Source organism: Euwallacea similis, chromosome 18 (genome assembly GCF_039881205.1).
Source record: "Euwallacea similis isolate ESF13 chromosome 18, ESF131.1, whole genome shotgun sequence".
NCBI classification, from domain to species: domain Eukaryota; kingdom Metazoa; phylum Arthropoda; class Insecta; order Coleoptera; family Curculionidae; genus Euwallacea; species Euwallacea similis.
In genome coordinates, this window is record NC_089626.1 from 1,698,577 (window position 1) to 1,725,257 (window position 26,681).

Below are 26,681 nucleotides of genomic sequence, written 5' to 3' on the forward strand. Positions count from 1 at the left end.
CAGAAACGATGTAGTTGACCCAGTTATGTAGATGCAATTTGCTGCAATGACATGAAAGGTAATTGGGAACTTTTTAAATTAAACTTGCAATATTACTCCAAGCAATTCGGTTTGGAGGAACTTTGTAGAAGATGCCATATGTTTGTTAGACTTCCATTCACTTTCACCCCAAAGTCACTAACCAAGTGCTCCTAAGCGGTCAAATCTCCTGACTGAGAATCTGCCTAAGTAGAAAGAAAAACGTATTTTCCCAGAGTGATTATCGCAACAAAATCCTAGTAAACATCGCGCTCTTGATACTCTCTAATTACCAATTAGTATAACCCAGAAATTGCTAATCTCAGTTTGTCTATGATGCCAGTTTAGTGCGAATTAATAAACTTCGTCTTAATTTAGCAAGTTTAAGGTGTAAATCCCGAAAACTGCTAGGCAAACAGTGCCGATTTCAGCTTTTTGTAACTGATATTCGGGAGTCAAGATTGCTCTTGTGTAGTTAAATATTTGTTTTAGAACTTCCGTTCATAAAGGGGAAATTTACTGTTTACAAGATATTAGTATGTTTGCTAATATATACAAACTGCTCGTTTATTTGGCTTTGCCGTATTCTGTATTAAAATATTGTGAGCTATTTAATTATGTACATAAACATAAGCTCTGAAGTTCACTACACCCCCAAAGTTAGATGTGAAAATCTTTCGTGCCGTGGGCGAAAATGTACATATGCTGGAGCATCCTGGGGTATCCTAGAATTCTGCTAGCATGAACGTAACATAATGTCTCACTTTTAAGCTTCGCGACATGTCGAACCTTCCGTTGACCTGTCACGTCCTACAACATGCCACTACTACTACAAGAAGGCTTTCCTCCTTCGTTTTGAGCCCTTTTCGCCGAGGCCGACGTTTATCCCTTCAAAGGAACTGCTGCATATTTAGCATACAATTTAGGTTGGCCTCTCAATTTTGAAGAACGAAGATCTGGAAGGGTCGGTCTCGTGATGGGACAATCGCGTTGCAGTGCAAAGATTTGGCGATGTTCAGAATGCGAGCTGGTGAAGAGTATTGCTAAAGAAATTTAGCAAATTTTTAATTGTTTCGAACGCTACTTCCTTGGTAAAGATATGTTTTCTGCAGACCTGGCACCGGACCAACCATTAGGAATCAATAGTGCGTGAGCTGCTAGCAATATCTCGCACATTTCAATGTTATGAGATTTTCTAACTGCAGTAATGTGGGAAAATGAGTAAGCGTAACCACAATACAAAACCAAATATCAAACGCTGACAAACCGTTTGCGAGATATTACGAGCCTTTCGCTCGGTTGATTTGCTGATTTTTTAAATTTTTTGCTTATTATTATTATTTGTTATTTTATTCTTTTTTCTCTGCTTCCTTGAATTATTAATTAAAGAATTCACCTATCTACTGTTATACACAAACAATTTATCAAGTCTTAAATCTCTTCTAACTACATATAAATAATATTAAGCTCTACAAAAGAGCATTCTTAGCTCTTTTCATCGGCAGTGGAATAAGGCTTTCCTGGCTTCTTCATCCAAGAACTGACGTAAATACCACCTTCGCGTCTTGCCTAGCTCCTTGCCTTTCGATTCTCATCTAAACCCGCTCTGGGACTCCTAGAATCCAACCTTTAGAGGCGCTCAATTCTCTTATAACGCCAAAACGTCGATATTTTTATCCTTAAAAAATGATTTCCTTCTGTGATGGTAATACACAAATTTGGTCCTGTCCCATGAATTTATCAACACAAATCAACGCTTCCACCTGACAACCAGACTGCCCTAATTTTCGCCGGGGAAACTTCGTAGTTCTGAAGATAGCGGGATGGGCTACAGGCACGTTTCAGTATTTCAAAATGTCTTGTGTGAATCCTCTGTCTTGCATTGTGCGAACGTTCATAAGAATTTTTTTTCAAGTACCAATCGAAGATTTTAAAACCAAATCCGGGTGGTACCTCCGCAGAAATTCCCCACCGAAGTCATCAGTGACCGATTATGCTCGTGTAACAACGAAACAGAACAAAACAAACCAATATTTGGTAAAACTACGTAACAGAGGACAGAATGACCGATGACGATCGAAAGTGTAAATTGGGGTGACTCGGAACCAATTGTGCAACAAACCAAGGCGAAAGAAAGTGAGGCCGATGCGTCAAGATCCTGAATTTCTTCACCAACTCGGTGAGTCCCATCCGGACACAGGCACGGGCTTCTTCATAAACACCCATGCTTCTGAAGACTTGACAATAATACAGAGTGGGGCAAACTTTCACGTCGATATATAAAACCAACGGAACATATTAAAGTGTATTACTTTTCTTTTAACTTGGTAACAGCCGGTGCGTCGAAATTTCGTGTGTTATTCGTAATGAACGATCGGAATCGGGTTTAGTGCCGATAAGGATTTGACTTGTTCTTGTGCCCTATTTTTTCACAGGACTCTTTGTAACATTTATTGGATTACTTTGAGGTGAGTTAGTCGTCGAAAATTACAGGACCGTGTTTGTATACAAACAAATCGATACATTAGATACTGGAGTCAATAGCAACGTTGGTTGACACATTTTTTTCTCACAACTCTTGCCGGCATGTTTAGAGTTCCAATACTGCTCATTATCGCTCAACTATGGTCAGTTATGTACATGCAGAGTCTAGCTGTACCGCATCGTTACCACCGGTTTTTTGGACAAGTGCTAAAACATCTAACTGGAATAGTTGTAATAGTTGTGCCATCGCAAGGACTCTTTTTAATAATTCAATTTTAGGCACATTTGCTTTGTGGCATTATACCGAAGTTGGCACCCCGAAACAACAGTGCGGTCCGGCCTATAAAAGAAATTTTACTTAATTAAGTAGAAAGTCATAGTCAAGGTCGCCTTCACAAGTCGGTACTCCAAATTACTGAGTAGTGGCGTGTCTCACGGCAGTCTTGCAAATGATAAATAAAGTCCGAGCTTAATTAGGATTTCGATAGTATTGGAAGTTGCGTAAAAAATTAAAGGAGACTTGGAGAAATCGCAATTGATACTTGCTGTGTATAAGATTTTATATTAAGAACACAGTAGATTGAAAGCAAGCCAGTATGTCAATGGACTACCTTGAAGCGAATGCGCACTCGTCTGCATTCGCAATATAATAAACATTAATACCACGGGTATAAATAATCATGGCTGGTATGGGTTCACGCCTTTCTCGCTTTGGCCCGCGGCCGAAATCGATCTCTCTACCTCGTATTCTTCTTATGCAAATGGACAATTTTTACTGCGGAAGCCACTACATCGTCCTAAATTGATGATGGTCGGCCATACCAATTTTTCTTTCTCTAATCTTTCGGTAAAAGTAATAAATTTCTTAACGAAGTTAATAGAGTGTGGGTCGGATGAGACCTAGTAGTTGCGTTTTGAAGACACCTACTGCTCTAGAACACTCAAAAGTTTCAAACATAGCTTTGACTTTCAGCTTTCATCCCTATTTAGTGAACGAATTTAAGCTCATCAATCATATAATTATTTATCTCGACATTGTGAATCATTCCTTAAACACACGTTAAAGCATAGGTGCATTAAACATGCGGGGCGTTGACAACCTGGAATGGGAGCATGCGAGAAAGTAAGCAAATGAAAAGTACTTTAAAAGATATCAGAGATAGTTCCTTTATAAGGAACTGCACTCCCAGAAGTGATTTTTCGTTTTTAAGGACATTTTGTTCCAACATTATTTTGGTTTCTGCAAAATCGTATTTAGTAGTAAATAATAGAAAGTCTAATCCACTTGGTCTAACCAGGTTGAACCATTAATAGCAGTGGAAACCAACTGTAGAAAGTTTGTTCTCCTTCATAAACTCGATGGAGAGTTGGAACACTATGTGTGTCTACTAAACTCGTGCTTTTGCACAAAATGCAAGACCAACACTGGCCATGTAAGAGCATAAAACAAAGCTTGATTTGCAAAAATTTGAAATCTTGCAAGTTTCGCGCCAAATCTTAACGTCAGTCTGCCGCACTAGGGATTGTTCCGAAGAAATGTCTAAAATGTATGTCGCAAAACGAACAGTAATGTTGAAGCAAGGCCAAGTCCAAGACCAAGATTTAATCTAATTTACAAGGTCAAGGCTAAGATCGTATTCGTGCTGGATTGATGTCGTTGTTCTCATCACTACCAGAGAATGCAAGACGGAAGACCAAAGAGAACAAAAGCTACTACAGGGTGCAGTAATAGAGGAGAAATGAGAAGCATAGAGAACAAATAAAAGAGAACCAAACCTGAATAAAAGTAAAGTGTTTGACTGAAGTTAAGAAATGAGTCAGTATCTCAAAATCACCTCTTTTTGCCAATACAAAAGTTGAATGGCTGTTAACTACAGGGAAAGAATGAAATGAAGGAAAAAAGACGAAAATAACTAGTACAATATAAAAGTAAAACACTGTATAAAATCTCTGTTGTTAGATTAATAGATAATAAATTAAATCGATAGATAATGAGATAATGAGTAAAGTCCGGTATATCAAAAAATTGCATTTACATTTCTGAGAGCGACAATTTCATTCACCTATCATGTGAAGCTAACCCCTGAAAATACATCATCCTGTAGATTTTCACAACTATTCGTAAAACATTATCATATAAATGCGAGAAAGTGGCATTAATGGCGGATATTTCTCGCTGGAAATGTGAAAGCAAGTCTTGTTAACTAAGAGTATGTAACTGTGTCATTGCCCGAAAAATCCAGAGATTCATTTGTGTTTCCTGACAATAGAGAATGCATAAGAATACTCTGAAAAATCCTACATGTCCAGGGTTCCTCCAGGTTCTGGAGTCTAAACCCATGTTTCTCAGTAGTACTATTTCCAATTTTTATGAAATAAATTTTGATAGTAACACAACAAAAGTGATAACCAGGTTGGTTACGTGGTTACAGGGTGTGTTTGGAAATTCTACATTTTGAGCCTGTATTTCATTTATCGTACAAGATGTCGAAGGTGCGGCGTAGCTCATTTGTTCTTCAACATTGTGTAGCCCCAATTAAGTAAACTTATATGAAGCAAGTTGCAAAACTTTAAATAAAAAAATCACCCTGTATGTACAGAATCAACATAACTTCAGATTTTTCATGACTATCAAGTATGTGTTATGAAAATCATCTTTCTTTAACATAAGTATAATAATATATATCTAAAATAAAACACGAGAAAAATGATCAAAAAGACAATTACTTCTTCAAATATTAAACATTTATTTGATAGTCATTAAGGAGCTTGTAGAATGATTTGAGATGACATATCATAATTGACTTATCACCATCTGCGAACACATACATGTATGATTATTCCGTAGATATAACACTTTTGATATTTTAATCTGCGTAAACGCATGTGGATTTTAATCTGCACAACTAGATTTGTAATAATGTTTAACTCTATTCTAGAGAATAACACAGTAAATGCATGTTCAGTGAAAATGTGAATTTCCAAGATGAATTGGTGTGATGATTCAAATATTTCCACTAGCAGTTTGCACAACTTGGAGATTTCAGAAAAGAAATAGGCTCCTTGGTTCACGAATATGAAATACTCCTCAATACTTCGTGAAGCTCGATAGTGAGCCTCAGAGAAGGAGACCCTCAAAGAAATAGTTAAAAACCTTAAGGTTTTCAATAACTTCCTTAGCTCTAGCCTTAAGTACCTCAGACTTCCTGTATCTATTGAGAACTGTCTTCCGGTATTCACCTATTCGCCACAGTTTGTCTCAGAATGAGCAACAACAAAAATGGAAAATTTTAGAAGAAATTACTCAAAATCAGTGTCCAAGTAACTTATTTCGTTCTCACGTGATTCATGAACTGAAGTCTACTGCGAACCTCAACACGCAAAGTCAGACTTGCTGGAAGCTACTACGGATCATTTTGGGCTTTAGCGAGTGATTTGCCACGAAGTGCCAATGCTGTAAGATCAAATTTCACCTAATTCTTATTCTTGTTACTATACTCGTAGTGCAAATGAGCAAAGAAGTAAAGTGGTTTGGGGATTACACGAGTGCTTGTACTCTCGACTAAAAGAGTTTGTTAAGAGATCGAGTGGCTCCACCGGCAAAAATCCAAGAACCTCCGAAATTAACAACGGAAACATATGTCATAATACTGTTTAATAGCAAACGTTATTAGCTAAGGACTTTTACTAATTAGACTTACGCATATTCTCGAGATAGTAGTTCCCAGTTATCTGTCCCGTTGGCTCATCTGGTGCATGGAAGCCCGAATCAATAACAACCAAAAGAGAAATTTTCAATCAACAATACGAATTAAAAAACAAGTTTAATTGTTTAATTAACCGGTGCTGACACAAAAACTGATTTTTGGCAAGCATCTTCACAGCCAGCGAATGTGTGTCAAAGACATACTTTTTCCCAGGGTAATTACGAGGTATGATTTTAAGTTCATGTATATATTACATTAATTTTTTAATAGTTTGTTATTACAGGTTTCAATTAATGCTTCTATTTCATGTTCTATTAAGTGGTAATCAGTCAGCGTTACCAACTTATACATGTTCTCTTGCATTCGCTGTGTATTCCGTGCGTTCTAATATTTACTCATATGCAGAATAAAATTAGTTCAATAAGCCACTAACGGTATCGATACTCGGATTAACTATTTGAATCTTAAGCGAATCTTCTTACATTATAAATTTGCTTAGTTGCAGTTATTTTCTAAAGAATGCAAGTGTGGAAACTAGACGAGAGCATCGAGCCAAAGTTATGCCCAATCTAAATAAAACATTCCCAAACGTATTAAAATCAAACACCAATTATTACAAATATGTATCACCTTGCATTAAACCAATTTCCTTTCTTAATAATGTATGTCTATTACCACTAAAATCCACAGCCAATTAAGAACCTTATTAAACAGTACTCATGCCATATTATCTCAAGCCTGTTATGCAAACTCTGAAGATATGTGTCTGTAACAGAACAGTACCTGTTACGTTATCCATTTTTAAGCCCGAATACGACAGCACGCCAATATCGCATGAGTCCCAATGATATGGAAGAAGGTCACTGTTCACAAGAGAAATTTGTTTTTGATTAAAAATAAACATTGTTAAAGAATGTAGATGTCTAATTAGCAAAAGCAGTTAGTGATAAACGGAACTGAGCTACCTCGCTATGGGCTTAGTTGTTTCCCTGTATGATGCCACTTTCGCATTTATATAGATCGACTGGTTTTAAACGATAATCCCTAAACAAATTTGGCATACGCGACTCTGCTAGTGGTAATTTTAAATAAAGAACAAAGCGCAATTATTTTAAAAGTAAGTTGAGTGGTTTCTTGGTAATTCGAACAGTTAGATTGCTCTAGATGGGGATGTTGAGAAACACTCAAGCAATTAGTAGGGCAAACGAATCTTTTTTGCGATTAGTTGGAGGAAAATGTCAGATTTCACGAAAAAAATTGATACGGAGAGAAGCAGGATTAAAAAGTAATCCCAGAGCACCACTCCCATATACAAATTTGAAGCGTAAAACAAGCACGCCATCGGGCACCTTAGCGTTTCTCCTCCAAAGTAACTAAAATATTCGTCACCAAAGCTCAGACTAGTTAAATAGGTTCTAATTCGTTTAGACCACTGGAGAATTCCTGCAGATGAGTCTGAACTAACTTAAATAGCCCCATTTCAACTACAGTTCATTTATTTATTTTCCAATTTCCAAACTAATCTACTGTTTCCAGTTCAGCATATTCTATTCAAAAACTACTGTATTCCTCAATTTTGGAATTAAATATTCCAAATTATGACGAACAATGTGAATTTTACGTACATACGTGGCATTAATAACGAAACATCTAATCTTCAGCATCGTTACGTGTTAATCCGCTCATGTCTGACACTTGGAAATCGACCTTGCAATATCAGGAATAGGCGGAATAGTATCCGTCCACTAATGAGAAATAAAATGCAGGTACTGGAGCATAATCTTATCTATTTTTCATTATCGACCGAGATTCCTCTGGCTGTAGAAAGTAGAACAAGTGCACCGTCTCCTAATCTACCTCCACAGTAGGTTAAAAGACGTCTAGTAAAAGCTAATTTATTTCAATTCTTGTTTCAACCTTAATGGGAAATAGCATAAAAGTTAATGCTACTGCTAGATTCTTGGAAGTAAAAATCTGAAAATCTTTTTGTTCCCTATAAACCTGCGAAATTTCATTTATTTCAAAGGGCTTTAATCAACAGTGCCACAAATTACACATTTCTTTGCAGTCGATGAATTGTAATCTTCCATTTAAACGAGCCCAAGTAGATTAGCAAAGTTACTAAGCTCTGTCTTTGTCTTTAACAGGTTGTTTAATGCACTGTAATGTTGTCGCATATATATTTAGTTAATTACCTGAAATATATTTTTTTATTGTTTTTCTCCACGGAGTGGAACTGACTAATTTAGTTATACGTATAGGTTGGTGAAACTTTCCTATATAATAACGATGGCGACAGTTTTTTGAAACAATAAACAATCCGCGTGATGCAACAAAAGAAGAAGGAAAAGTTGCTTTGCATGTTTGGAAATATTTTCAGTTTAATTAACTAAATTCTGTGAAGAAATGTCGCTTTGGAAGCGTACGCGCATACAGGAAGATCTTGTTAACTAATGGTTTCGTAAATGTGTCGATGCCCAAAGTGTCTGCGGAAATATACAAAAACTACCTCAAACCATTTCCAAAAATCCTCCATTTCTGGACTATATAGAACCATGTTAGTACCACAATTCTCACTACTCACAACTGCTCTTTGAGCGAAAGGAGGAAGCGAAGAGGAGGAAAATGTCAATAAATGAAGGCACAATAGTGAAGACACCTTTTACATTTCAATCTTTATACTAAAACGTTCAGGGAAGTTTGTAATAGAAATCTATTAACAAGAATACTAGCCCCCCCCCCCCCGCATATTGCGCGCTTGCGCTAAATGATGAACCAATGAGAACTCTGCATTAGGCGTCTGCCCAAATAGGGCTAACATCCGCAATTATCGAGAATTAATTAGTGTACAGAAAAATAGTAATCAGACAGACACAGTAAAGATATATACTGACCTGACACAACAAACAATTTGAGGAACCGAACGCCGAACAGGACTATACGGGTTCCAAGAGGTTTATTGTCCAAATATTAGCGTTTATTCGGCGTTGGGTTCGTTATGTTGTTTGTTGCGAGGGGAAATGTTCAGATCTGTAAAATAGAACTGGCAGATGCTTAAAAAGAAAAAATGTCATTACGCAATCGGTCAATTAAATCGGCGATTATGATACTAGTTTAATTCTGATTCTGCGCAAGTCCGTCCTACTGAGCAGTGAGCAAACGCGATGGCTCTATACCTTTTAAGAAGCACATGATAGAAATTGACAATTTTACTTCGAGTTCGGGGTTAGAATTCGCTGGTTCGGATCAGATTTGATCAAAGATCTTCCACGCACTTCAATCGAACTCATGGAAAAACATATTTCTATTGTCCATCTTTTTGCCTTAAAGGTTCCACCAGTAAAAATGAATTACGAGTAGTGAAATCCGCAAATAGTCATAAATATTCCACGTTTAAATAGCTTTCTAAATTTCTTAACGGTCTTTAAATGAGAAGTATATCGAATGGAATAATTGTTAACAATAAAAGTGTGCGACAAAGCATTAAAAATATTTTGTCACGATTATTAAATTCTCCTTTTTATTAAAATGCAGTCAATTTAGTTAATGGTTTATTGACCGATATGAAATTGCTGTTGCGGTAGTTAGGGATATGAATATAGTACGGAAGTGTCAGGTGACAAAGATAAATTGTATTTTTCTGCATCAATACGACCAAGAGAGCCTTTTTGCTTTGGCATGTCCACGATATATGCAATGGCTTTGCTTGTTTCTTTTCAGTTTCATACACCATTGTGTCCTTTTGAGTGAAATCCAACACATGGCAGTGCACATATACATGCAAGAAGCAGCATCAAATAAGCTCTAGATGAGGACTGAATATTTTAATTTAATATTGACGTCTGAAGGTGGAAGTATGCTGAGAGAAATGAAAGCAAAAATGGAACAGCAAAAAAATCAGGAAGGCGGCAAAATTGCATTATACAGGAGATTCCGAAAACTTCTATTGTCTCAGTTCTTGGGATTTTTTCATTTCTCATATAGCGCTGACTTCCAAGAGAAGGCACGCTTTCTCCATTACTCAGCACAGTTAAGGCACCTGACACTACTAACCTGAGCTAACCTGAACCAACCCGATGCAACCTCAAAGTGCGTACGTTATAATACAAATGTCTGCTGACATGCTGTTTCTAGGCGCAACCGTCATAGGATTTTTTTACTGCATCGACCAATCACAGAGAAAGTCAACTAGTTCCCAGAAAAGGAAAAAAATTGCTTTGTCCGCGCAAAAGTGGTTCAAAGACAAAATGAAATTAATGAAGATCCACCGCTTCAGCATTAGCACCGTATAAGCAGTACCTGTGCCAGTACTGCTTAAGCCCCCATGCCGTAAAGAGTAAAGAAAGGAAGAAAAGCTCGTAATCTTCGCGGCCGGTGCATTCGTAGTGTGTCTGCCGCCTCGGAACTGTGTTGATTTCGAAGAGTATGTCAATGGGTCATATTCGTCAAACGAAGAAGTAGCAGACTTCACTTATTCGACACGACGTTGCCGGGTTTGCGTGACTTCATCTAGTGCTAAGAAATTTATTGGTTCCGAAAACAATCTTTAGCGTGAGTAATGTGAAATACTAGTATGCAAATTTTGCCCGAGTACCCGAAGATTCTTTGTTTACCTTTAAAGCCGCACTCATGATAGTTTCAAATGTATTCCAACATTCCGGATTTAAAAACCGAGCTTCTAGACAGACGTCATCATTAGCAGACAGCGAGTCAGGCATTGGTGAAAGTAACTAGAGAAATTACAAATCCGCTTCGATATGGTTTATTTGTGATTTTTATATGCGATTTAAATTAGCATTTATATGACTTCCATTAAGAAACATGAGCAATAGGAAAGGCGTAATTAATAAATTTGGCAACGACGTTGAACCATTCATTCCAAGGTGCTTTCATTTCTTTGATTGCAGACAAGGAAGCGGCTAACCTGGCGGAACCAACATGACAAGGTCGCGGATGCTGAACATACTTGGCACATTGGCAGTCTTTTTGTTAGGGGTAAGCATTCCACTTTCCTTTATTGTAACAAATGTGTTAACGTAACATGTTTTTGAGTACAGTGTCTTTCACGTGGTGCCGAGATGTTTTTTCATTTTTTTTCTTCATTTTTGCCTTTAATTCGAGAACAGATCTAACGAATTTTCTGCACATGGTTGTGGCAGGTTCTTCAAACCTTTAAAACCATACAAGGTGTCCGTTTCTGGAGCTTACAAGATAGCACCCTCCACTTCCAAGCAAAGCTCTATGCGTCTTCTTAAATTCTGCATTGACCTTAAGACGTCTTCTTATTGTGGTTGTTAAAGTTCTATGATCTTCTTTCACAGCTCATTAATATCGGTGCATTCAAATTCGTTAACGAGGTCTTTCGTAGTTCTTCTTAGATGATAATCCAATGGGGAAAAATCTGGCGAACGTGCCGGACAACTTCACTATTTGCAATGACCACTTTTGAAATTGCATTTTGTAAAAGTTCTATATTTTTGCAGAGAATAAACTGCGATGCTCCGCTCACGGACTCAGCATCCCTACCTCTGGAACACAGATCCGTCTACGGGCCTCCCTTATCGGCACCAGGCTACGTCCCACAATCCCTCGTATCTCTCGGTGGGGGTGGGGGAGGCGGAGGAGGTGGAGGCGGCGACGAGCTTTGGCCCTTAGACACCCCCGATATGCCGCAGATCAAGCATCTACAAGTGCAGTGCGAGAAAACTCACATGCGCGTAAATATCGAATTCGATCGTCCGTTCTACGGAATGATTTTCTCGAAAGGGTTCTACAGCGACCCTCACTGCGTTCATCTTAAGCCTGGTACTGGGCACCTCAGTGCTACTTTCGAAATCTTCCTGAACAACTGTGGTATGTCTTCGTCGGCTAACCACAATGCGGCTAGCTACGGAGGACCTACCCCTAGTGGCAGTTACGTGGAAAACACTATAATTATTCAGTACGATCCTTATGTGCAGGAAGTGTGGGACCAAGCCAGGAAACTCAGGTGCACTTGGTATGACTTCTATGAAAAGGCCGTGTCCTTTAGACCATTCCAAGTTGACACTATTCACGCTGTAACCGCAAATTTTTTGGGAGACAACCTCCAATGCTGGATGCAAATTCAAGTGGGGAAAGGGCCTTGGGCTTCGGAGGTATCAGGAATTGTGAAGATCGGTCAGACAATGACAATGGTGCTTGCTATAAAGGATGATGAGAACAAATTTGATATGCTCGTGCGCAACTGCGTGGCTCATGATGGTAAGCGAGCACCGATTCAATTAGTAGATCAGTATGGCTGCGTAGTGAGACCGAAGATAATGAGCAAATTCCAAAAGATAAAGAATTTCGGGCCTTCAGCATCAGTGGTGTCATTCGCCTACTTCCAGGCCTTCAAGTTCCCGGACTCTATGAATGTCCATTTCCAATGTGTAATACAAGTATGCAGATATAATTGCCCAGAACCCAAGTGTGGCGGTCATGGACTAGGACTGGAATATGGTGCACCAGCTTTAGCAGGTAACGGTTTAGGTGGGGGAGATTATGCCCATGGAAATATTGGAGCAGAATATGGGCCTCCACCAGCCAGTGAATATGGGCTACCACCGGCTTTCCCCGATCCTAGACATCCTTCCGGGCCCACTGGAGCTTACTCCGAACAAAATCCGGACGTAGTACCTGCACCGCAAGCTCAAACTTCTTCATCTTCAACATCAAATCCTCCAAACTTGTCATCTCCAGCTCCTCAAGCAAGCGGTCAGAGCAGCAATGAAGTGCATTTACCACCTCCACCTCCACCTGGACACCATGGTTTGTACAACACTGTGAAGAGGAAAAGCAGTAACGTAAACGACGAATTAGAAGGCAATTTGGCAACTCTGGGAGGCCGTCCAAGGTCAGTGGAGAACCTTCCTGCAGAGCTGCAAGGAGCCAGACGTAGGCGCAGTCCTGAAGTCATGAACTTCGTGGTCAGCCACGTATACAAACGTGAAGCTCAAGAAATGACTGACGTGAACACTAGTCGGACCATTCAAGTAGTGGCTCCAGGAGATGTGAACTTTGCCCTGAACGCTGCTCAAAATAACGAAACAGTAGTGATCCAATCAACATCCTCTCAAGACCCCGAAACCATCTGTATGTCAGTTCCCAGTTTCGTAGCTGGACTAGTGATGCTACTGTTAGTTCTAATTGTAGCTAGTTTAGTTGCAGCCTTTCTCTTTGTGAGAGTGCGGGCTATAGATAGAAAAGGACTGGCAACAAATTTCGTTAATCCTCACGCTTACGACAATTCCGAATTCGTGAAAGTAGCAAACTGACTTTAAAAATTGTCTATAGAGACTATAGTGAAGGTTCCAAAGATGTTCAGGTTTAAAGTGATTGCGACAAGCCTCGGTCAGGTTCCCATCCACCTACGACCATCACTGACGATTTGTGCTCGTAACCAGCACGTGAACTGCTGTTACCAGCATGACTCTTAACTTTTATTTATTCTAATTTATTTTTTTATGTAAGGCATTATCTTCAAATGTCACTCACACTGTACCATACATGTATTAGTTGGGGAGGTTGATTTGTTGAGCATTCACGGAATAAGAGATTATGACTTTTGAAACGTCTCAGCCAGTTTAGGCGTAGGAATATGGTTGTGAGTCATATACGAATCCCCGGTGTCAAAATTCGAGCGATCCTAGTCTTGTAGTTAGCTATTAGATTATTTTAATGTACATAATGTGAGTAGGTATTACTTTATTACTATATTGTGCTAATTGATACTCAAGAGTTAAAACTGTCTCTTCTTTCTCTAATGAGTTGATAGCTACCTACCGATCTCCGCAAGAAAAATGGCTCTTAGCAGTATTACTATGCATTTTTTCAGAGGTGATACGAATTGTAAAAATCATTCGACTGTTGTAATAAATTTTATTTGTTAAAGACGCGTGTTCTCTAAATATAGCTATTTATTTATGACTGGCTTTTATTATAAACATCCTTAATGAAAACTGAAGGCAAAGGAAATCATGAATGAATAATGGAGTTTCCTTAAAAGCACCCCTTTTGAACTTTCACTTATCAAGGGCAAGATTGATAAAACTAATTTGTTCAACACCAGAACCAGCATTAACTAGATAAAGCTTCAAATTTCAACAATTACGACAATGTGTTTCCTAAAGTCCGAAATACCCTCATTATTTATTTTTTCAATGTTTCATTGATTTTTTTCAAATTCAAACCACAAATTTTTTCTGCAATAAAAAACCTAAATGATTCCATATATCCTAAAAATATTTAAATTTCCACAACTATAATAAAGTGTGTATCATATTTTGTTCAATTATACATAAACCAATTCCAAGTTTACAATACACAGCTAGATTTGCAGCGAAGTGAACACAAAACAGGTGGGTGCAGAAGATCTCAATACAATGAAAATAAATGCAAGTAATGGTGGAAAAGAATTTTATTTAAAAAAAAGAGTAAAGTCTGTTACAACTTTATGCCTCTGTCTAGTTGTGCTCAAGCTATAAATCGGCGCTGTATACTGAATCCTGCTATTTACATTCGAAAATTTGATCGAGATACAAAAAAAAATGACATGACAGATGGCGCTGGTAGTATATTTTCCTGCAGCCCCAACATACTTTCCGTTAACATTGCCGATTTTTGCCTGCGATTAACTGACTCGAGGGGACTACAGGCACTAGTGCTGTGTCATTTTCAATGAATTGTCTTTGACACGAAGTCATATTTGTACTACAAGTTACGATTTAATCCCTAACTCGTCTCGAAGAACTTGCCGCCATGCAAGTCCTGGTAACGCAGAGGCTTCCATGATAATCTACACGACGTTAATAGAAATTGCGTTGGTTTGATTTGGTATAACTCAGGAATTTGAAAAACAGAAAATAAGGAGTCAGTTATTTAAAATTGCTAACGTTTCGCAGCTTGATTGTGGCATCCTCAGGACGATTCTATTTCTCCTCGGCCAATAACACACCAAATACGCTTGCATTGATGTACACAGCTTCATGCAGGGACAACGAACAATCAGCATTAGGAACACAACAACAGGTTAAAAAAATTAAAACAAACATCCACGTGCGCGGCACAGAATGCAGTGCAATCACTGTAAAACATCGATATTGCTGTACTCGGTGTGTTATTAGACTAGGAGGGTTAGAAATAGAAGTGCCCTGAAAACTTCTTTTCTCTTCTGCTGATATAATTCTCGAGCTGCACTAAACCAAGCCAAGAGTCGTTAATAGGAATACATGGTAATCGTAGATTGGAATGATACGAGTTATGGCAGTAATTCAATCAAAACTGCAATAATTCAATTTTGTCGGAATTGGGGCGCAGTGCTCTCAAACATGAGATTGAGATAAGGCCGCTTAATCCATGCTATACGCGCATACGCCCTATGTTAATACGAATATGTTGAAAGGCTTTGATACATTTTCCATTAAAGTTAATACGCGGTTAGCTTGTAAAAGGCAGGTCGGGACAAAGTGTTAACATATCAGGTTATAATCGTATTAGAGTTAGTAAAGGGACTGGCTATTATTTAATTACCTAATGCAACATCCGTAGTGGATTTAAAAGCTCCATGAAATAATTAATTTAAAAACGGTTTTCTCTATACTATTTTCCATGAGATTGAAATAGCGAAAATATATGTCTGAACCATTTGTTCCTTGCTCTAGGCACTAGAGCAATGACCCTCGATTTAAAAGAGACCCACGAAATGGGGATGAAAAGTTAGCAAAAGAAATGCATTATCGTGATATAGGAACTAATGAGAATAAATGGTATATTCCCTTGTGCTCTTCTTAGACTAACACGAAATATTCAGACTCCTATTTCAAGACTTAGGAATCAAGCCTAATAAAACAAGCACTTATCGTGTCAGTCAAGTTTAGGGATAAGTGATAGTAGCTTAAAAAATAGAAACGTTATTTAATGGCAAATGGGGGGATCGCCCTTAAGGAAAATGAGGGGACGATGCTCGATCCTTGATTCTTTTAAACTATACACTTCAAGATGGGCTGTGCCATTAAAGGTTTTTGAGTAGGATCTGCTAAGGGGTGGCGGGTGAGAATTACAAGAGACACCGATTTTAACCGCTGCGATTGGTATGGACCCAATTTTCTTTTAAAAAACGAATAATGGAGACAGCTACTTTTGAATGAAACCACTGTAGGAGTGAACGTGCGAGTAGAATAAAGAAAACTGATCCCAATAAAATATCTCATCCGAAAAGTAAAAAACAAAGACCCCTTGTCTGCTGTCCCCCACTCCCCATCCCCTGTTTCCACTAAAAAATGATCCGAGTGGGTTTGTTTTAATATCAAAACTGAATAAACAGTGAAGTTACAAAGTATTATTTTTCCTTCGTTATTAAAAATGGGTCTGGTGCCTTCAAGAGCTTGTTTGCACAAATAACTGCGGGCAGGCATGCCGCTATAAAATCGTAATTGAGGGTGAAACGGCGCTTTAGTTTATTGGACACATTCATTTTCCCTTTGGAAAGAGAACTAGCATAATAACAATAAATATTCCCAGTATTCGGAGCCAAAAAGCTGGAGTAGAGCTGAAGAAGTTGTTTTCCGAAAGGAAGCGTTCTAACTAGATTTACGTCTCTATATTATTAACTGTTTTTCGTTTTAAGTATAAGTCCGGGTTTTCCATATATGCGATGTAGTAGCCTTTTTCTCCAATCACAAATGACTGGAAAATTACATGTCCAATTTCCCCACAGGGACGCGCATTTTGCTCCTTTTCTCTAAACTTTTAGCTCATTTAGCTCACGACATTCAATTACGACGAAAAATTTCAATAATGCGAGTTTTATTATCTAACTAGGGAACAAAGCTTGCCGATAAATCCTTGAATTATAAAAACGAACATAATATAGCCGGTACACGTGTACCGTAAACAGAGGAAATTTGAAATCCCCGTTGGCAACATGACAAGCCCCAGGGTGTAAACGTTGGCGCCAACAGTATCATATTCTAATGATTGCTCGGGTTTACTGCTTTTTGCGCCCATAGAGAAATTTTGAACATTTTTTTATACGTCGATTCGAAAAACTCATTCCTCAGTCCAATCTCCCTTTAATTTTCAGCAGGAATTTCTTCGAAAAATAAAAGCTCGGAATTAAAAGTCACAATTTAAAACAAAAGTTTAACAGGATTGGAACGTTTAATACGGAAATCGGAATAATCTGGAAACGTTAAAAGCTCAAAATTAAAAATGACGACAATTAAACGCTAGTCCGTAATTAGCAAAGCGGGATGGCTGAATGAGGGTGCGCCTGTCAATCTGATGCAGGAATTCAAATTAGACTAAACAGGTGGTTCTGTCAGCTCTGGAATGTTCGTTCATTTGACACTCAATTTAAATGTCGAATAACGATTATTGTTTGTTAACTAGAAATTTGTTTAAATTAGTTTTAACGCATTTCATTACTATAATCAACCGCTCCGTTCTTCTACTATTTCTCATCTAACTTAATTCACCGTCAAATCCCGCAAACTCCCCATATCATGTCCACAAATTTCCATATTATCAAGCAAGTATGATAATCCAATATTCAGATTTAGCGCAATTTCGGAATAAATCGATTCATAAATCCCGAACAAATTTGGCTTTTTCTCTCGGTTCGTGGGATTTGTGCATTCTCACAAATTGCGGAAAAGCGCTAAATGCTGCCAAATTGTCTCTATCCACAGTCTTAAAACTACATTCAGCTTCTTTGTATTCTGACGACGGTCCAAACATAATATGAAGGCAGCAATATTTCTTTCACATTATATTTTGCAGATACCTTTTTGATGTGATTCCAGCACCTGTATTCACAACACACCGTATACAACCGCTGCAGCCGAAATCGTCGAAAAGGCGACTCTTTAAATATTTTAAATTGAAAATAGTACCAACCTTATGGGGAGGCCAGGTTGGGCAACGGATCGGGGCGACAGACCAGTAAGGACGGTTCACTTTCCTGGTCAGCAGTTTTTCTTGGGGGTAGGGGGACAGTGATCGAAAATTTCGTCCAGTGCGCCAGACTTGCTAAGACCGGCCCTGATTGAAAATATAATTAAGTATGTATTAACAAGTTTGAACAAGTTACCGGAAAAGAAACGAAATCTTAAAGAATCCAGAAAGTATCTTGAAAATCACGGAAGTTCTTCACATATCTATCTCATTAAATTTCCCAAAGAATTTTCTAAATTTCAAGTCGGTAGTCTAAAATTTCCCTAAAAATGTTAAAGGATTAACTGAAAATTAAATCCCATGTAAGCTCCCAAAAATCACTGGGAATTCTCAAAAAAATCTCTAAAATCACTTTAAATCCACTTAGTACTTTCCGGAAACTCTTAAAAAATTCATGAGATGTTCAGAAATTATATTAAATACTGCAAAGAATCATCAAAAACTACTTTAAAATCGCTTGGAGATGCAAAAAAGACTTAAATAGCTGTTGAAATGCTTTCTTATTCAAAATATCTAGGAATATTTTTCGAAAATTACTCGACAATCAAATAAAAAATGAAATCAAACCAAACCTCAAAGAAACTACAAAATATAACGATACCAAAAAAATACATATACGAGATACATCATGTTCTGTGTACGATGATATTCAAATTGAAAAAAGTTGCCACTCCCTATAGACAACATACTCATGTGTTCTACATGAGCTATGACGGTACTTTTCAATTAAGTATATAGATGAGTACCTACTTAATATTTTCCAAAAACGGCAGAAATATATTTCCACTACGTAGATACAAAGGCTGAATTATCAAAAGTGCGACCAATTAAATTGACCATTTATACGAAAATTCACTTGCAATTAAAATCGAAAAAAAGAACCTAAACAAGCTTGTTTCCAATGTTTTTGATAATATCCGTAAAAGAACATCCCCAAATCGGATTACTAAAAGCCAAATTGTATACACCCGAACTTCATAGATTGCATAAGTACCTGAGTAAAGTTCTGACATTATATGGCGACCCGAAGTAAAACTCCGCAGGGATGTAAATTAGGTCTTCACATGGAGAATAGTCGATTATAAATTTCCTCACAACACTAAAATCGTTTCAGATCCCAATCCTATTAAGCAAACAAGTTAATGTGATGAAGGGTGGTGGTGAGATCGATAATCGACTTTTAGATTAGTTTATGGGCTGGAGTATGATGAGGGTTGATTGCGAATTTGTCAAGAGTTTCTATTGTTCGAGGAAATAGTCGCCGGGAAATCCCTTGAAACTGGTAATACAGAACGATGTTCCTATAACGGAAAAGGATATCATTAGTAAATGAAGGTTCCATTTTTTAATTTTAATATGGAGATTAATAGAATCACGAGAGTATTTTTTTTGGTAAAGATAGTTTTTGAAGCGATAAGTAGATCGCTTGATTGCACTACATAGCCTATTTACCTGATACGGATTTTTGGCTTATGCTCACCGCGTGGACTTCAAAATCACAAACTGTAAAATTTTACTTTTCAATACATTTTTATTTATTTTATATATTTCACTATCAACAACTGAGCTTCCAGGCAGTATCCTATATCTGTCTTCTTGACGGAAACGGCAATAGAAGGAATCAAAAACCAAACTACAGGTGAAAACACGAGACGCATATCTATTATATATAATAAAAAAGGTACAATAATCATAATGGTATAAATATACAAATAAAAAACTGAGGTCAGATCATGTCTCGAACACACTCCGTATCAAGGTCAAGTATAAGACACCTCAAAAACGCCATTTCTTTGCGAGCGTTGTCGAACATAGTTCGAGGATCGCTCGCCATGCATCGCAAACAATTGGGGGCAAAAACCATGGCCAAATTCGAGGCATCCATTTTGGTATGCTGTATAACTTCAGGCTTATTGAACGTCTGCAAGAATCTAATTAAATAACACAATACTAATCTATGTAAAGTGGGTAAACGTAGGACTAAATCACAAGCTCGCCTCGATGTCATGGGTTCGGCTACGCATTCTGCATAGAGAGAGTCGGGGATTAACGGCTCGTAAAGTTCTCTTAACCACAATTTAAGTAGATTCGCGGGGACATGGGCGTCGCTCGGCTCGCTAAGCTCCCATTTGTCCATTTGGCCCTTGAGTCTATTTACTTCATCTACATCAGCAGATACTCTGAATATTCCTTCGGTTTGGAGGCCCTGCAGATTCAACACCTGCTTTGATAGCTCGATTTGAGGCCATGGCAGTCGTCGGTTGGGCCACCGACTGGATTGTAACTGCATCACTTCTCGTAACGTGTTTCCAAACAGGCTGGCTTGGAATATCTGTTTCCTGGCCGCCTCTATATCATCCGCTTGAGGCCTCTTTGCTGTGCGTTTGCCCCCAGCACCTATCCTTTCAAGACGCTGACAGGCTACGGTAGCGTAATGATTAACCTAGGAGAAAAATACGAACCTTATTTCCAATCTTTGCATACGTTAATTAAATCAAAAACAACAATATTCTAGACAACTAAATAAATAACACATTTTTTTACAAAGTTTCCTTGTACTGCAATGACGAAATTGACAATGGCTCTGAGATAAAACAATTAAACTGCAGGAGAATAAACTTAAGTTACTTGGAATTCAAAAGATTTGTGAAAATCTAGTGAATTCAGGTTGATTCGGATTTTTAAAAACAAACAACTTACCTGTACATGTATAGGCCAGCGATTAACATCCGGGAACACACGAGAAAAGGTGGGGTCTCTATGTCTATTCAGGTACCCTAATAACGCGGGTTGGAACACAGGACTAGGAGGGATAAAAGCCAGGGCGATTGTCAACAGTTCCCATCCTCGCAACAGAGATTCTCTCCTCGGATTTTCCGTAGTTTGTTTGCAAAGTTGAACAAACAATTCGTCACGCAGTAGGGACTGTACATGCGCAGTGCCCAAGATTTCCATCAGAAGGGAATTCAAGGAGATACCCGGACGGGCCTTGCGGTCTCCCATATACATTTGGACTTGCCTGTAAAGTGCAATTAAGTTAAAAGTAAATTAAAGGAATGAGATTAGGGAAATACCTAAACATTTCAAGAGCTTGCTTGTAAACTGGTTTACTTGAAGCTAGTAAAGGTTGTTGTAGGCTTCTTTGCGTCCAACTAAGGAGATCGCGGACACTGGCTTTCCGCCTGAAGAGACCTCTACCGCCGAGATTCAAATTATCCGCAGCAAACTTCTCCATGTCGGCTTCCCTTTCTGGCTGCAAGGGCGGTTCGGCAAGAGGTTTTAGCATTGGAGTAGGCGGGCATTCCCTTTCTAGGCGCTCTCTAGGCTCTATCCATGAGAGAGATGTATGTGACATTCTATCGAAGTCAACCATAGAGCAACACTAACCTGTACTGACTCCTGGTGGCAAGTTGAGATACTCCACTTGCCTGTGAGACAGTCTGTGGGGTAAATAGCTGCCCTCAGACTGGTCGGAATCTTCATTGTCAGGTTCATGGCCTGAGAACATTTAAATCCATTCTATTTTATATACTTACAAGAATATACCATTTGAGATTTAATTTTTAATTTCAAAGTGATTTTGAATGTCAGGTTTCAGTTTATTTGGAAAACATAAGTACTAGTTTTTACTATATTGAGGTAAATTTTAGTATAGAGGAAAAATCTAGTATATTAATTAATGTTTTCACTTATTAATCTTACTTAAATTAAATAGGTGGATAAATTTGACAAAACCTACCTGTTAGAGATTCACTACCACTGTCTGAATGATCGCTGTCTGAATCCCTGCTATTATTAAGCAAAAAGTGCTCCAAAGGTAGCAAATGAGAATCATGCCAATTTGAATACAATGGGGCTTCAGCCCCTCTTTGGCTAAAACTGCTGCTTCGGCATAAGTCACTGGGCTTTCGGCGTAATTGAGGGGTGCTAGCAGATAAACTCAATGCTTGACCACGCTCTGAAGCTGACCCTGTTTGGAAAAATACCCATAATAACATTTAATATAGTTACCATATAAAACGTCAATTAAGTGTATCCCCAAAAAATATCACCCTAATTGTATAAATGCTAAAAATTAAAAATAACACATATAAGAAAAACTATATTCTGTATCATTATGGAACATTAATATTATGATGACTGCTTAATTTGATTTTACTTTCTAAATAAATACCTACACTAAACTGATAATGACTAAAATTTTTCATACCTGTTTGAGTGGCTTGATTGCTGGTAACTGCAGGGGTGCAATCTGTGTTATGTTTCAATGTTTGCAATTTGGCTAAAGGAATAATGTCACAATTGGTAGGCTTATGCCACACTGTTCTTTGTGATGTAGCATTGTAGTAATAAAATCTAGCAGTTTTCTGGTCAAACAGTTCCCACCATTGGTTTGAATCTGTCCTTTTCACTGGTACTCCTTCGGGTGGGTCCCATACACACTCTCCAGTGGCCAAATTCGCATACATGTGCTCCTGAGTCTTGGGTTCTATGATTTCCACCCATTCCACCCTAAAATACGCGTTTTAGGGTCGGGGTGTGACATTAATAAAATATTGATTGAATACCTGTAAGAATTTGAAGCCATTTTTTCTCATTGTCTATGGGCCTTAGCACGAAACTTCTTGATATGTTAAAGCTGCAGAGTCATATTTGTTATTGTCAAAATATAATGCTCAATCATGATTTATATGATGTGGGGCCCTACATTAACTCAAAGAAAAATAAGGCGCCTTTCCAAAACATCTTCAAGAATAGAGAATGTTCGCCATTGTTTATTAAAAATATCAGAGACGTCAGTTGAACGTCAAAAATAGCAATCGGCATTGCCAATTTTGCTTATCTTCTAGAAGTGATTTCGGCTGGTGTGGGTAGTATGCGTTTGAGATCACAAATTAATGAGTTTTATCCTTATTTAACTTAATGAAAGGAACGAAGAAAGAACATACCAATTTGGGGTACCCACACCAACAAATCAAAAGTCAAAATGCCTTATGACTCTATCGTAACATGATATCAGAATAATCAAATACATTTTAATTTATAAAAAAATTAGCTATGAATTAAATGAATGTTCTTTATTGTATCTACTTTAGAAATTTGGTTTGAAAATTAACAGCTTATAAAAATACAAAGTTACTAAAACATCTCGTCTAATATCATTGAGATTTGTCTACATAGACTACACATTTTGTAATAAACAAGAGTAGCAATGACATGACACATGCCACTTCTCATTGTAGTTTTACGTTTTCATCTCTTTTGCGTAACGACAACATTGCTTTTTATTAAACGTCAATCCTGCACCATCCTTAGAACGTCAGTGAATAGCTAAGTTCCTACTATTATTTTTTCGTCAAATCCATCCAATCGTATTGTCATTTTCCAGCCTTTGACCAATCGCCGTAGAGGATTTGTTGAAAATTGAGGTTTTTCAATACTTAAGAACAAAAGCATTATTTTCGTCTAGAAATCGAAGGAGAACGAGAACACATTTTTATCTTTAAATTTTTAGCTTTTTCCTGAATTCTTACTCCCTATCAAATTATTTTACATTTTCGGATTGTTGTCGATTTTTAGAAAAGGCTGCGGCCTTCGGAAGCCTATTCATTATTCTTTGTATCTCTCCTCGTGCTGTTTTTTTTTTATAAATAAACCTTCAAAATGACCCGTAAGTTAATTTTAGACACCTCCATTGCCTCTGATCAACATAATAATATGTGGTTTTTATAGGTGGTAACCAGCGTGACCAGGCCAGAGAAAAGAACCAAAAGAAACAACAGGATAAGAATAAGGGCAAAAAACAAGATGGGCTAACTGTAGAACAAAGAAAGGCTAGGTAAAAATGAACTCTTGTCTTCAATTTAGATCCCCTCTATGAATTTATGAATGCTAGACATGTCATAGGGTCACCCTAGCATCAATAGCATGACCTACTAACTACTTCAATACACATAAAAGAATGGCTAGTTTAAGGCACTTGCTTGAGTGTTTAGGGTACATTGCAAAATTCACATTTATCAAGTGTCAAGAGCTGCATTTTTAAGATTTATAAGTTTTCTATTGGCAAATTAAAGACTGAATTACTGTATTTCAATACCAGTTTAGGCAGATTTACAAGAACATCAGAATACATTACATTTTCACTAGTTCTTCCAAAAGATAATGCTATTGGTTGTGGTTAAACATGAAGATTCAAAATTATGAATTGCTTGACAATGGTGGACATTGGAATATGTTGCTGGTTAAACCAGGCATGTTCTTTTTTTTCCACCATGCATTTTAATAGAATCCATTACTGATAAGAGCAGCTGACATAACATCCAACAAATGAAAATTTAAGAACATCCTTGACATACAGCTTTTATAAATATAACAACTTCAGATTAGTACTAAACTGTCAATTATCAAAATATCTTAATGAATGTAGAGTGCATTGTAAATTGAAATGTCTGTTATTAAAGGAAACAATAGTACATCATATATCTATCAACAGAAAGCAGAACAAAGAGGATTGTCTCCTTGGAGCCTTTATAACTGGATGAATATGGTTTTCTCATAATATATGCTGCTAATCATATTTTCATGAGTTCTATGAGTGATTAATCTGAATACAGATTCTATAATGTGTGCAAGAGAAGCTTTATCTGGCTTGGAGATCTCATAAACAAAAATAGATATAGATAAATGATAAATACAATTAGCAATTAAATTGAAAAAAAAATCCACTGTATAATTTAGGAAACAGTGAAATTATGAAAACAAACTTTAGACATTGTTTTTTGATTACTCCTTTGATTCTTATGTCAAATGAGTCAGAATAATCTTTAGTATGTTAAAGAAAATCTTTAATTTCTCATATTGTTTGGGATTTCATAACTTGACAAAACTTTAAAATGTTTCTTTATATGCCAAATTCTTACACATCAACAAATTTATTATTAAAAATTCTTAAAATCTCAAGTGTTACAATTTCTTTTCAGAGATGCTGAGGTAATGCGAGAGAAGCAACGAAAAAAAGAAGATGATAAGCATGGTCAGCCTTGCAACAAATAACATTATTTTTAGTTCTTCCTTACATTTTCGATTAAACGCAGAGTTTAAATTCGCTGAAGTATTTTACCATCTATAAGCCATATTTGTTCAAAAAAAAAAAAATTCCTGCTGCTTTGTTTTGTGTAGCTGGGGTGTTTCATTTTATAATGTAAGTAGGTATCTACAACGTTTTCATGTATATTCTTTAATATCTAGACTCTCACATTGTCCATTTGTAATAAAAATAAAGTAATATGACTTTTCCATAAATGCCAGTATTTTTATTACAAAGAAACACTAATTTACTTAGTGGTAGCTTTAGTAAAATATAATATACTGTTATGATTTCCAGGTTCCAATGGTTCTAGTATACTCACTTTTAACATAAACAACCTACTTGAAGATAAACAATTAATAATCCATTACGCTCTATGCACTATCAAATACTGTAATATCACTCATTAAAATCGCTTCTTTTTTATAGCTATGTTAGTCTTAAATTAACTCACTCTTTCTCCTAAGATCTTGGAAGTCTTAGTGAGCTCAGTCAAATTGCAATTTGCCACAATTAAAACACTTAATGCTCTGCCTGTCTGTTGATGGTGGCATCCTTTTTACTAAAGTTTAGACCTTGGCTGGAAAATTCCTCATCAATTTGAGTAAGTTGCCCATAGGTAGATCTTCATAGTTCTTGCGAACTGCCATTCTTACATGTGGAGAGGAATTTCGGATTCAAGAGTTTTAATTAGTGCCTTCCTGATGTCCTTGGGCTTTGCAGGATTCTGTTTCATATAATTATCCCGAACTCTGTCGATGTGTACAACTTTTGTCATCTTTGATGTTGCAAGAATTTATTTTCCAGTTCTAGAACTTTCTAATTAAGTCTCTTCTTTATCCTCCCCAACCTCGCTTCTGACACTAATTGTTGCGATTTCGCGGTTCAAATAACCCACTACGTAAACTTTATTTACTGACTCGACAAAGACACACAATTAACACAGCTACACTTCGCCAAATAATAGTCTACAAATCACAATCATTATTTACTACTAAACACTTTAATATGCTTATTACAATCGCTTCATTCTTATACCTCTATTAAGATTCAGTTACTCTTAACAATGGGCTCCTAGAGGTAAAGCGCTTGTGGCTAAAAATTCCCACAATTTTCTCACAAATATGCAAACATTAACATAAACAAACATATCAGAATATTTGACATACATAGATAAAAAGAATCAATAAATCACCAGGATAAATACTTTTTTTGCCTGTGCCTTTTCCCTGTAGCGCCTGCCAGCTGTAACAATAGTTGCAATTGAAGCATTCGCTCAACCCATCAAGCGGAGGGTTTAAGTTTAGATGTAATTATTCCTTTCAATGATAATAAATCATTACCTAACAATTAAAAAGGTTTTTCGAAAGAGGTTAATTATCAGAAGACATATCAGGTTTATAGTG

At 37.2% G+C, this 26,681-nt stretch overlaps 3 protein-coding genes and 1 long non-coding RNA gene across 5 annotated transcripts; 2 read left to right on the forward strand and 2 right to left on the reverse strand.

Moving 5' to 3' along the window:
- Positions 1 to 2,315: 2,315 nt before the first annotated feature.
- On the forward strand, positions 2,316 to 14,159 carry dyl (dusky-like). Of its 2 annotated transcripts, none has more exons than XM_066398898.1 (3): positions 2,316 to 2,486; positions 11,117 to 11,204; positions 11,693 to 14,159. In XM_066398898.1, the coding sequence occupies exons 2-3, from the start codon at positions 11,148 to 11,150 to the stop codon at positions 13,505 to 13,507; spliced, it is 1,872 nt and encodes a 623-aa protein (XP_066254995.1). In that variant the 5' UTR covers positions 2,316 to 2,486; positions 11,117 to 11,147; the 3' UTR covers positions 13,508 to 14,159. The 2 variants fall into 2 exon arrangements, with proteins under 2 accessions (XP_066254995.1, XP_066254996.1); XM_066398899.1 differs by lacking the exon at positions 2,316 to 2,486 and adding an exon at positions 10,521 to 10,760.
- A 5,666-nt stretch (positions 14,160 to 19,825) lies between these two features.
- On the reverse strand, positions 19,826 to 22,987 carry RhoGAP93B (MyTH4 and RhoGAP_KIAA1688 domain-containing protein RhoGAP93B). Its single transcript, XM_066398881.1, has 7 exons — positions 22,754 to 22,987; positions 22,396 to 22,697; positions 21,925 to 22,155; positions 21,573 to 21,683; positions 21,260 to 21,512; positions 20,886 to 21,204; positions 19,826 to 20,628 (listed from the first exon to the last, which is right to left on the reverse strand). The coding sequence occupies exons 1-7, from the start codon at positions 22,771 to 22,773 to the stop codon at positions 19,912 to 19,914; spliced, it is 1,953 nt and encodes a 650-aa protein (XP_066254978.1). The 5' UTR covers positions 22,774 to 22,987; the 3' UTR covers positions 19,826 to 19,911.
- A 651-nt stretch (positions 22,988 to 23,638) lies between these two features.
- Positions 23,639 to 25,490, forward strand: LOC136414707 (putative SERF-like protein). Its single transcript, XM_066398880.1, has 3 exons — positions 23,639 to 23,856; positions 23,919 to 24,024; positions 25,169 to 25,490. The coding sequence occupies exons 1-3, from the start codon at positions 23,850 to 23,852 to the stop codon at positions 25,239 to 25,241; spliced, it is 186 nt and encodes a 61-aa protein (XP_066254977.1). The 5' UTR covers positions 23,639 to 23,849; the 3' UTR covers positions 25,242 to 25,490.
- LOC136414709 (uncharacterized) lies at positions 23,741 to 24,287 on the reverse strand. Its single transcript, XR_010752556.1, has 2 exons — positions 24,099 to 24,287; positions 23,741 to 24,037 (listed from the first exon to the last, which is right to left on the reverse strand). It is a non-coding gene; the product is annotated as an uncharacterized lncRNA (long non-coding RNA).
- Positions 25,491 to 26,681: the final 1,191 nt, after the last annotated feature.

What these genes read in the sequence shown, in the direction of transcription:
- LOC136414707 (XM_066398880.1), top strand. An exon ending in GTAGAACAAAGAAAGGCTAG is followed by an intron (nt 24,025 to 25,168) that starts GTAAAAATGAAC and finishes ATTTCTTTTCAG; the next exon opens with AGATGCTGAGGTAATGCGAG.
- dyl (XM_066398898.1), top strand. Translation starts at nt 11,148, where the DNA reads ATGACAAGGTCGCGGATGCTGAACATACTTGGCACATTGGCAGTCTTT. An exon ending in TGGCAGTCTTTTTGTTAGGG is followed by an intron (nt 11,205 to 11,692) that starts GTAAGCATTCCA and finishes ATATTTTTGCAG; the next exon opens with AGAATAAACTGCGATGCTCC.
- RhoGAP93B (XM_066398881.1), bottom strand. Translation starts at nt 22,773, where the DNA reads ATGGCTTCAAATTCTTACAG. An exon ending in ATGGCTTCAAATTCTTACAG is followed by an intron (nt 22,698 to 22,753) that starts GTATTCAATCAA and finishes CGCGTATTTTAG; the next exon opens with GGTGGAATGGGTGGAAATCA. An exon ending in GCCACCAGGAGTCAGTACAG is followed by an intron (nt 21,513 to 21,572) that starts GTTAGTGTTGCT and finishes TCTCATGGATAG; the next exon opens with AGCCTAGAGAGCGCCTAGAA.